Genomic DNA, 11,427 nt, shown 5'->3' with positions numbered 1-11,427 from the left:
CATCAGCTGCAGCAGCGCACACAAACCTTCAACATAAAACTTAGTAATCATCTGCTTACTGACTTCATTTTACATTGATACTTTCTTTCATAGTGATGTTTTCTACTGCAGTGGCCAGCTGTTTTCAGCAGAGAAAGCAAGCAACTCACAGCTAACTGGCTGGCTAGTAAGTGGGTAAACAGTGGGTAAACAAAGTGGAGCGCTTAGCAGGAGAGTGAATATTGGACTTACATTGGCCAGGGCTCTATAGAAACATGACTCCAGATGAATGATGATGTTGTTCGGCGTCTGGTGGGTGTGGAGATGGGCAACTGATTGCTAACATGGATGTCGCGTTGGTTTTCCATTGAGTTCTCAGATTGTTTCCAGCTGCTCCCAAATCCTTGATTGCAGGTTTGGGCAGAGGTGTGCACTCTACTAATTGCCATACTGCTAATCAGTAGAGCACACACCTCTGCCCTTAAATTTAAACAAGCCGAATCACCGCTTATCCATAATTTAAAATCAGCAAATCTAGATTTGCATCGAATGGTGCTCATTGATAGATACACACCACCTAAATGTGCCTGATTTAAAAATGATGTTAATAATTAAAAGAAAAAAAAACAAAAAACAGATCCATGCGTTGTTCCCTGAGAAATTAACTAAAATGTAGAAAGTGGGGGGAACAAAATCCTGGATCCACACCAAAAGTTAATGGGGTCTACTCTGGGCCAAGGCTCATCCTTCATCCAAATTTCACAGGAATTTCTCTGTAATCCTGCTGACAAACCGACAGACAAACTGACACCTTAGATAAACATGACCTCTTTGGCAGAGGTAATAAAACATTCAGTCAAGTGATTGGTGATTTAGCCATTTTTATCCAAAAGGTAAAAGCTATGAGTCGTGAAACGCGGTGATACGAGGAGGCATTAGATTCCCTGGAACATGGGGAATCACAGCAACGAACGGTCTTACGAGAAGATGAATGGAGGTGACAGCTAATCATCATCTGACATCTGAAAAATGTCCTATATCTGATACAAAGGGGTCAGCTGATACAGTACAGATATATCATGGGACCTGTAGGTTCAGATTTACAGATCATTGATTCTCCTCAGCAGGAACTATAATTCAATGAAGAGAAGAAAAAAATGGGGGTGAGTAACCTACAGTTAAGACATGATGTCTTGGTCCTTTGATGTTCATAGATTAATAGCATAACTGAACATTTACTTGTCATTTTGATAAAACAGTCTTTCTACCACCGGGGTGTGTAAGAAATTCAAGGATAAGGTTTTTTTTTTTAATAAAGACACTCAGTCGATCCATCTTGACTAATGCTCGGGCGTCCTTGATTTTTCTCATCAAGGTTTAAGTGAAAAAATGGTCTTCAATCATTTCACCATTACTGAAACTGTCATTCTATAAGTGCCGTACAAGTGAATTGTTTTACGGACTATCATCGTGGTGGCATTACAGTGTGGTCAATGTCACATCAAAACTACCAGTACATAAAAGAAAACACGCAGACAAGTTTTTTTTTTTTTTTTTTTTTTTTTTCCTTTTTGAATGTGGCATGGCACCATTTATTTATTAAAGTTATGCATAACCTTCCAACTTGATCATTGTACAGTATTACTGAACTTCATGACATAATTATCATATCAGGCAGTTGGATCAGCATCGGCAACGTTAGCAGGAAAAAGCAGCAGTTCTGTCAGGAGCGGATACAGAAAGAGCATGACCGCTCCGTGTAGGGGAGGGGGGAGGAAAGAATGGGGCAAGATCTAGATGAGGAAGCATGACATATAGAATATGAGAGGGGATAAATAAGCATGACAGCCACTGTGGGCTGTGAGGAAAAGGGAAAAGGATGACACCCATAAGTGTTCACAGGGAAAAGAAGCGGGGAAGAGTCACACACAGAGGAGAAGAGGAGCTTACGAGAGGCAAAGTACCCCTCACGGTGGCGGGGGGGAGGAAGAGGAGGAAGGAGGCATCACAGAAATGCAACAGGACCAGATCAGAGCCTTCGGACTCTTCATTCTAGTTAACACCACACCTAGAATTCATCTGAAATTCTAGACTTTAACACAATGTATGAGTTTTTTTAACACAATGGGATCTATCCATCACCAGTGCAACTCTGGCCTCTATCAGTCTGAATATATTCCTGCCATTTCATCAGGGTACGCTAAGGCTAGCGTGCTCGTATGCTAGCGTGCACTCAACACTCACACTAACCCCGTGTGACTGAAGCAGGAGAAGCAGCCAAAAAGGTAACACCATGGCCATTAAGCATGCAAGCAATGTGGGGAAACACTTAAAAAAAAAAATGAAAGGAAAGAAAATAAATACATCTTGGGATAAAAAAAATCTTAATACATTATCTTAAAATTTTCCTTTTCTTGTTTTGTGTTTCATATATATATATTCTAAACACACATCTTTGTACATTTTGGTATAAGTTCTCTTTCTTGCAGGGAGCTCCAGGGGGAGGGGAGATAGGTGTTAGGTGGTAGAGGGGTGAGGTTTCAGGGGGGCAATCCCACCTTGCTGATTGCCTTGTGCTGATGGAGAGGTGGGGGTGGGGGGGCGCAGCATCAACAAAGATGACTCCACCCTTCAAACGTTTCCGCTCACACTCAAGTCTTTTATTCTCTGTGGCAACTGCGGGTGACGGTGATGGAAAATAAGAAGAGGGGGCTCAGCAGTGAGAGGACAAGCTTATAGAATGTCCAGAAAGTCCAGGACACAAGAAGTAGGAACAGACTACTGAGTCGGTACTTCCTCTTTGGGACCAGAGCCAAAGGCTGCGGCATGGACTTCCACTATCTCTTATCTGTGGGGAAGAAAAATGGAGGTGAGGGAACCGAAAAAGCCAGACACACGAAGTGATTCATGTATTAATATGTAGCATTTCATATGTTGACACCAAACATTAATTGAGATACCTTTGTTTCCATCCGCGTCTGCTGCTGGTGGCCTCTCTGGCCTTTGGCGTATTAGATTATTGTACTTGGCCTCAACCTCCTGTAAGAGAAACGAACGACCCACCATTAGATCAGGCAATAAAAATGATCCAATGTGTATAAATATGGAACTTTTATAGGTATGTGCTGGTGGGCTCCTGACTGTTAATCACCTTCAGATAGTTGAGGTTGGCCTGAAGGTTCCGAAGGTGAGACAAGACCTGTCTGCTAAAAGAAGAGAGGCTGCCGGCCTGTGACGCAGAAGAGAACCTCAAGTTGATGCCAGAGTCAGCGGCGCAGCCTTGCGAGGCGCGCAGCTGCTTGCCTGTGGTCGACGCCAAGATGTCGTCATCTGTGCTGCTCTCCCCCGGGCCGCCGTAACCCTCTAGGACTAAATATCCCGCTGAAAGAATTAAAAGGAGCCGTTTAGTTCTCATAACATCGGGATCAGAGAGGGAGATAAAGATCACTGAGCACATACATTTAACTGTAAGCACAATCTCTTCCAACAATGTAATTGATTTCTGTAATACCAAATCATTTTGTTCAATCTGACGCGGCTCACCATAATCTTCAGGAGAATCAAAGAAGCCTGTGTCCCCTGAGCCCAGGTCCTGAGTCGGGTCCTCTGTCTGGGAGCTGTTCTTCTCTGAGCCATTGTGGACCATCACCCGTGCGCGGCTGTCTACGGGGGTCCGCAGAGAGGTGGTCCTGAGGAGGCGAGCCCCCGTGGAGCGTTTGGTTTGCTCTGCAGCCTCCTGGGACATCAGCTGGGTCACCAACACCTGCTTTAATGCTGCCACTGAGGGACAGGTGAGAGGTTAATGATTATCTCAGTACAGCTGCTTAATACACTGCATGCGTCACGCTCGATTTTTGAGTCATCAGCTCCGTGTGCTTACATGTTTTCAGTGCTTCATCTGCTCTCGAGGGAAACATGTTAAACGAGTCTCCTTCTTTGCCATCTTCAGCCACTGGGTAAGCAAGCTCTGGGTCCACGAAACCTTCCTCTTCCTCCTCCTCCTCCGCCTTTACCCCCTCGAATGGATTATTACCAGGTAGAGAGCTCTGCATCACAGTTGTAGTGGCTGGACTGCTTTCTTTATCTAAGGAGGTATAATCAGAGGAGAATTATCCACACTACAATTAAATACAAGAGAATATCTGAATTAATTCGGAAGAAAAAGTGGAGATGTGAGTGGCTCCAGGTACCTGTGGACTGGGTACTGCCGATGGATGTGCGATCTGGGTCTCTACTCAGCCTGGAAACACCTGCTGTAATGATCTCCACACCATCTCTCTCCCCACTGAAACACAAGCAGCATGTTATCTCAATGAAATTGAAGAAACAGTGGATTCGATTATATTATAAATACGATGGAGTAACATACTCAGTCTGAGGTAATGGTATGACGCTGTGAGGTTTGACTTTCATGGCATCAGCTCTCTGGGTGATTAGACGCTGCCACCTTGTGAAGGAAAAAAAAAAACGAAAGAGTTATCACCTTTACACATTTAACAATGGGGGCAATAAAAATGTTTGTCATCAATCAGGAGTTAAGGGGCTCACGTTCTCTGATCTGAGACCGTGGGTGCCATCAGCTCGTAGATCTGGGCTCCGTTGTCCGACATGGATAGGACGAAGAAGGACTTGTTGTCTGGCAGGGGAGAACGTTCAGGGTGAGATTAACGACAATTCTGTAACCTGACACTTCCGTTTGGATGATCTGATCCAGTCCGGCTTTATCAACTAATTATTCAGCCTTGTTTGTAAACGGGAGAGCAGAAAAACAGATTTGGCGATGAGGTGTTAACTGACCTGTGGCCACGGAGCGCACCAGCACCGTGTTGAGTTTGATGATGGGGCTGAAGATATGTTTGGTATCCGCCGTGCCTGCCAGGTTTTTACTGTGACACTTGAGTATCAGACGCTCATCTTGTTTCTGTAGCAGAACGAGAATGTCCTCCAGGAGGAGTGTGTACAGCTCTGAAAAGAGACAGCGATGATAGTTATATTTACTGTTTTGGAAGCAATGTCAAAGCTCGATAACAATATTTTCTTTTATGATGTGCTAAATACAAACCAATAGTTTTGTCCTTGTTGACTTTCCATGACAGCGGTCCCTCGTGCACCATTGTTCTTTTGGTCAGATCCAAGTTCTAATGGAGGTAGAAGACGGAAATACATTTTCTCAAGTACTTTCCACGCAGCACTACCTGTCTACCAAGCAGTTATCTCCAACAGCGCATGTGGGCGTTCAACAAGTAGGTGTGATTTCACTGAAGCTAAAAGGGTTGTGTAGAAGTCTCACCTTTAGCTCCAGGATCATAGGGTTGTCTGTCTGCTTTAAAGAGGAGAGGTCCAATCTTCTCTGATAGTCCTCCAGCCTCTAGAGGAAAGATGGAGAGAAGCAGAGACAGTGAAGTGGGGATAAGTGAGCGCACTTTAAAAAAAAAACAAGCCACTGCCTGGGGAGCAAAGGAGGTAGAGAAATAATAAAATTGTGGAGGAGTAGGACAGGACTTAGGATGAGAATGAGAAAAAAAGTCTCTGAGAGTGCATGAAATGGAAAGAAGATTTTAAAAAACATCGCACCTGCTTGTTCTCAGATTCCTTCACAGCCTGGTTGACGTGATTGAGGATCTTTCTACAGCAGTCTGCCGCCTGCTTCACTTTGTCCTTCTCCGCTGCGTTCTCTGAAAGATATTATGACATCGAATAAGAAGTGAGGCCTCCTCATTTCTTGGGGGGGGGGGGGGGGGCTGTCCAGGAAATTGATATTTCCACTGTCCATTAACACACCATCGTTCTCAAAAATTATGATAAATCAGGGGGGCATTATGAGCCCATAATAGCTGGTTATACTTTATCGTTAGCGCGTTGTCTCTGTGTGAGGCCGAAACCCCAGCCAAGACTAAAATGATGGACCAAATAATGGGTGAGACATTTCCCAAAATGTGCATGACCGCTCGAGGACCATTAAAATGATAATCTCTCCATTTGTCTCTGTAATTCACTAATGCTTGGCACCTTGCTAAAGACTTCATTTGCTTCATTTTTATCCACTTCCTTCTACCTCTACCGTTGATTTGCATTTTTATCTATTGTGTTGTTTTTTTTTCTTTTACATGCAGATTATAAAATGCAAACTAGTTATTATTCCTGCAATACATGTTGCCATGGTTAACAGCTACATGAGTAAATTAACGCCCATACTGAATTAATTGCCTCATAGGATACTATTGATTTGAGGATCTCAGGAGTGAGAAGCTGAATACAATAACTGACCTCTACTAATGAAAGTTGTGCATGGAGGAGTGGCACCAGAGCAGGCCAAACTTAGAATAATAATTAATTTGTTTTTTAAGTTGATAGCGACAACCAGTCTGACCAGATATACAACAAACTGTCAGGAAAGAGAATAAATGTAATGGTGGTTTGATGCTGTCATTTTTAAAAGCAGATCACAGTGGCTGTCTGTGATTGGAGTCAGTGGTTGAAATATTTGTGTGGGACAGAGTGGAACAGACTGCGATGTCTGTGTAAGGCTTCCGGAGAGGAATCATTGACCGGAAGTGTTTTTTATGACTGCATAAACCTGCTCTGTTGCTGCTCCTTCATGTTGACAGCATTAAAGGTGCACTATGTAACTTTTTTTAACAAGGCCCATAAACAGAAAGAGCTCTTGATAAAAGGAATAGCAGTTTACAGGAGCTAACATGAGTTTTAGATGAACTTCAAAGCCATATGTTTACATTTGTGTCTGTAAACTGAGGTCAGGTGAGTTTAAGTATAAAGCAAAAAGACACACCTGCAGATGCCCTGCTTGTGTCTATCAAATTAGTTAATTAAGCTGCAATTAGTCCATTGGGAGAAAATGTATCTTCAACAAATTTGATCATTAATCAAATACTTTCTTTAGAGCAAAAATCCCCATAATTCACTGCTCTGAGACCCTGGGAACTTGTAATGGAAATGTTCTGTACTTACTGGCCTTTTAGGACAAAAGATTAATGGATTAATTAAGAATATAATGAGTAGAAATATTGAAAATGAAAATGATCATTGGTTGCAGCTATATTTTATCATCATTCAAGAAAACTAATATCTACAAGCCACATTTTTGGATCATTCAATCATCTTGATTTGAATCATTATTATGTGCAAGGCCATGCACATGGTTAGTATGTGAAGTCATTTTTGCACTATAACAATGTTGTGCACATAAGCTGATTAGAACATGAACAAATTACTGCAAACTGTCATGAAGGAACTCTGATTGGTAAGAAAACACTACAGCACCTGTGTACTTGGAGATGTTCTCTAGTAGCAGGGGGTACTTGGTAAGCCGCTGCATTTCCACAGGAATGATGTCTTTAAGCTGCAGTCGGCGACACAGTCTGTTACTCTCGGCCTCCTGCAAAGCGATAAATAAAATCATAGCATAAGCACATATTTCAAGAAGTATGCATCAGGTGACTAAATGCAACTTGGGTTGCATCTTCTTTATGATGCATCCATTCAGTAATTTCCCCTCAAACATTGTCTCTGTAGAACAGTTTTCTGCAATATGTGAGCATGATGTCAGTACCTGGATGAACGAGGTAAACCGCGAGTCTTTCTTCTGCTTGGTCTTGATGATCTCCAGAGCAAATGGCTGGTTACTGCAGAATGTCCCCACTGCCTGCTTGATCTTCTCCTCTCCACCACTGAACTGTAACCACCCAACCAAGACAGGACAGAGACGGTGATCAGTCACTCATTCGATCTGGGTCAGGGGTAGTTGCCATGGAAATGTCTAGTATTTAACCATTACAATGAGCAGAAACTCCCAGAAGGGGGCCAGGCTTAAGTCCTCGCAGCAGCAGAGACGGCTTAAGTTTGAACGTAGACTAGATCGATCAGTCCGACCCTCAGGGGACTGTTTACCCCACTTATCCCCCTTAGACAAGGCTGCCAGCTGATATGTGGTGACCTCTCATCCAATGTATCACACATGATATAGAGATGCAGAGATGTCAGCCAAATCTAGGGCACTGTCTGACATAACCATTTACAGAAACATGCTCTGTTTCACTTGCTTCCACTGTGATTACAATTCTTGTTACTGAGGAGGATGGAGTTGTTCCTTTGTGTCATGTTTAAGCTTTGTATGAGCAGAATTCAAGCACTTTTGAAGAACTTCACCAAAAACGTTCAAACTCAAAAACAAAGAGACAATGGGACTATTTAATTTCAAATCTTAAAGATTTTTGGTTTGGTGTCGATCAAACACAAGATGATGATGATTTTCATGGTCTAGTCAAATTTGAGCTCATTTCTAACATTAAAAAAACAAAACGGTTAAGCATTTGCCAAACCTTTAACACTTTCTATAACCTCAGGATTTTGGTGTAGGATGTAAAGATTTAATGTCAAGTGTGAAAGAAACCCTTCTCTCTGTACAAAACCATTATCACATTCAATTACAGTGTCTAAATAAACAGAACTGAACCTGAAAAACACCAACAGCAACAATTTTTCCCTCACTTTAAAGGAATTTCAGGCAACAGTTCAATTTCTTAGCTATTTCTTTTCATGCCATCAGTCATCTTGAAATGTATTCAATATCAGAAAATGTTTGAAAGAGGATATACAATTTCAGCCTGAGAATTGTACTCACCCAGGATAGCAAGTCGTCTCCTATCTGATCAATTACTGAAGACTCATTTCTCTTCCGAACGGCTGCCATTTGCTCCAGTATTGAAGCTGTAATACAAAGAAGAAGCACCAATGGACCGTCAACGTGTGTGTGTGTGAGTGTGTGTTATCTAAGATAACAAAGACAAGGAACACAACATGAAACTAAGAATGCTCTCTATGTTTTATCATTGTGTTGTAGTTTAGTTTTACTTGCATCTTTAATTCTTACTGGCTTCCTTCAGAGTTTTTTTTAACTGCATGTTAAAGGTTCAAGAGCAGACATGCATAGATAAGAAGTTCTGATGGATGTATGTGTGTACCATGCAGCTGAAGAATCTCCTCCAGATTGGTGAAAATGTTCTTGATGTCAGCAGGAGGCAGGATGGCCTCTTTGGAGAGCTTCTGGTAGAAAACATGGTCCAAAACTCTGAGCATCCGGACGTGTGCACGCTCTGTGTAAAACAGCTCTACAGACACAAACGCAAGATGTTAACTCAAGATGGCAGACAATTCACGGCTCAGCGTGATTTACATTTGACAGCAGCTTGCTGCTGATGCATATCGTATCATTATCTAGCACAATAGTGTTTTTAAGCACATCGAAAGGGAATTATCTGAAAATAGATCTGGCTTTAACATATTGTGTGGGAAGCCATGTCCTCACCATTGATAACTTCCTGTCTCTTGATTTCCTGAGGCCGGAGACCTGCTAGGACCTCTCGCCCCACTAGCTGCTGCCAGTACGGGGGGTCATGCTCAGAGTCTGTTCCCTGGTCGTCCTCGCTCTGCACATCAGCAGGACACAGTCCTTCAAGCCTGGGGCGAGACAGAAAGTTAACTTTTCATCTGTCTGATAAAATTATCAGCACTACCTATTATCAGATGCATACATGTTAGAGAAGTCAACATAAACAGGTATTCTCACCTTCTAATGGCCTTTGGTGTTCCCTCGTGGGCTCTAGATGAAATATTGGACAGAATAATCAACGTTAAATAAAAATCAATCATCTCTGTGTATAGAGGCACAACTGCAAATGTGATTGTTGACATACCTGTCGCTTTCTCTGTCATCCTCCTGCAGCTGGTCCAGGCTGTAAAGGTCAAAGTGCGTAGCAGGGTACGGCAACCCATCCAGAGGGTCAGACTGAAGGCCGTCGCTCAGCCTGGAGGGGCCTGAGGTCGGAGTCCCACCTGAAAGACAAAAAGTAAAAAGTTAGAAACCAGCACTTCCTCCACCGCTGTCTTCTTCTACCAATGTGTTTGATTCAGTTGTTCAGTAACTCACCCATATCAGTGTCTCGGCTAGTGTCGGAGCTAAGGGTGGCGCTGTTTGGAGACGAGGTGTTGACAGACGTGGAGTGTACGAGTTCAGAGCCCTCACTCGATTGGCTGCCTCTTAGACGACCAGCTTCCATGTGCTCGCTTGCTCCCAGTGTGGGCTGAGACAACTGTTTTTGAGGCCGGGGGCGGCCATCCAAGGCTTTACCAACTGAATACACACAGAGAAAGAGTCAAAATATGAAAAAGCTTCAGCAGTAGAGCTACAATTATTGAATTATTAGTTTAAATTATTAGTTAAACGTATGTCACTCAATTTATTGATTTCAGAGAGTAAAAAAAAAATGTCATTTTTTTCATTCCACAAAATACATTTGGTTTCTTTTTTCCTCTGTGACAGAATACTCAATATATCTGGAATGTGAACAAAACAAGACTTTTTAGGGTTAGCTTTGGGTAAAAAAAAATACTGTCAATGAAAATACTTGTTAGTGGAAGCCTTACTTAGCAGAAGTATCATAATTATGGTTTATACTAAAGTCCTGTCACACCTGACGCTGCTTCGATGCGGCTGGGCCGACGCTGAGGTCCAAGGATGCTCGGAAATCTGGGTTTCTTGACCTTCTCTTCTCCCTCCTTTTCTGTCTTGATGCTTTTCTGATTTTTAAAAAATATATGACAAGTATCAGGTAGATGATAGAGAGAAAGAGAGAGAGAGAGAGAGAGGGAGAGGGAGAGAGGGGAAGGGGGAGAAGAAGAGGGGGAGAGAGAGAGTCAAGGTGTAAAGATTAGCTTTATGTACCTTGATCTTGGGGAGAAAGTTGATCCTGACCCGTTTGGACTCCAGACTGCGAGGTTCCTTGACCCTCACTCCAAGGTGCTTCATGTATGTATATATGACATACTGCATTGTAGTGCTAAAGGAAAACAACAGTAAGACTTTGGTCACCCTTTTCTGATTTGTGACAAACAAACAACACATAGCTAAAAACTGAAGAGAACAAGTGTCCATATTGTGTCTTGTACCATATGTCGCACCAGTCTTTCTCGTACAGTTTCTCCTCAAACCATCTGCAGTGCGCTGTGACCATATGGCATTTCAAACAAGGCTGTTTCAATCAGTCACACGTTTGAATTATTGAATATAAACATACTGCATAAATTAGATGTTATCTTTAAGAAACTGCCTGAGCGCTTCATGCCTTAACTGTGGAAAATGTAGAGTGGGGTTTGGATGACACCAATATGCTGTTCTAGACAAAACGTCAAAGACTATCATTTGAAGATCAAAAATGACAACCACCAACAGATGTTATTAATTTAAAATCAAGATTTCTGTCGTAGTTATTTTAAAAGAGTCCTAAACTCTAATTAAATAATCTGTGGCACAGTAATTGTTTTAGATTACTATGAGACACATTAGAGCCTGTAAACTCTATGAAGACAGATGGTTCAAGAGGCCATGAGAGCCCTTAAAGCCCTAAATGAACTCCTCTTGTGTGATTTGAG

At 42.4% G+C, this 11,427-nt stretch overlaps 2 protein-coding genes across 5 annotated transcripts in view; both read right to left on the bottom strand.

The window, feature by feature from the left end:
* Positions 1-1,447, bottom strand: part of grik4 (glutamate receptor, ionotropic, kainate 4) — a 329,989-nt gene extending 328,542 nt beyond the window's left edge. Inside the window, exon 1 of the mRNA XM_037084197.1 lies at positions 232-1,447. The gene's annotated coding sequence lies outside the window, so the exon portion shown is untranslated. The remainder of the gene's footprint in view (positions 1-231) is intronic.
* Positions 1,448-1,519: 72 nt separating this feature from the next.
* arhgef12a (Rho guanine nucleotide exchange factor (GEF) 12a) overlaps positions 1,520-11,427 on the bottom strand; it is a 40,135-nt gene continuing 30,227 nt past the window's right edge. For all 4 annotated transcript variants that reach the window (XM_037073345.1, XM_037073359.1, XM_037073369.1 and 1 more), the window contains 22 exons: positions 10,721-10,835; positions 10,470-10,575; positions 9,926-10,129; positions 9,693-9,831; positions 9,566-9,598; positions 9,305-9,456; positions 8,961-9,107; positions 8,621-8,706; positions 7,550-7,672; positions 7,261-7,375; positions 5,554-5,654; positions 5,270-5,347; positions 5,042-5,117; positions 4,777-4,944; positions 4,528-4,615; positions 4,349-4,426; positions 4,170-4,264; positions 3,860-4,063; positions 3,523-3,759; positions 3,131-3,360; positions 2,940-3,018; positions 1,520-2,827 (listed from right to left, as the gene is read on the bottom strand). In XM_037073345.1, coding sequence (XP_036929240.1) covers positions 2,817-2,827; positions 2,940-3,018; positions 3,131-3,360; positions 3,523-3,759; positions 3,860-4,063; positions 4,170-4,264; positions 4,349-4,426; positions 4,528-4,615; positions 4,777-4,944; positions 5,042-5,117; positions 5,270-5,347; positions 5,554-5,654; positions 7,261-7,375; positions 7,550-7,672; positions 8,621-8,706; positions 8,961-9,107; positions 9,305-9,456; positions 9,566-9,598; positions 9,693-9,831; positions 9,926-10,129; positions 10,470-10,575; positions 10,721-10,835 — 2,665 coding nt within the window. In that variant the 3' untranslated portion in view covers positions 1,520-2,816. The remainder of the gene's footprint in view (positions 2,828-2,939; positions 3,019-3,130; positions 3,361-3,522; positions 3,760-3,859; positions 4,064-4,169; positions 4,265-4,348; positions 4,427-4,527; positions 4,616-4,776; positions 4,945-5,041; positions 5,118-5,269; positions 5,348-5,553; positions 5,655-7,260; positions 7,376-7,549; positions 7,673-8,620; positions 8,707-8,960; positions 9,108-9,304; positions 9,457-9,565; positions 9,599-9,692; positions 9,832-9,925; positions 10,130-10,469; positions 10,576-10,720; positions 10,836-11,427) is intronic.

The sequence above is a fragment of the Acanthopagrus latus genome, chromosome 2 (assembly GCF_904848185.1).
Source record: "Acanthopagrus latus isolate v.2019 chromosome 2, fAcaLat1.1, whole genome shotgun sequence".
NCBI lineage: Eukaryota > Metazoa > Chordata > Actinopteri > Spariformes > Sparidae > Acanthopagrus > Acanthopagrus latus.
This window is presented reverse-complemented; position numbering and strand designations above follow the sequence as displayed.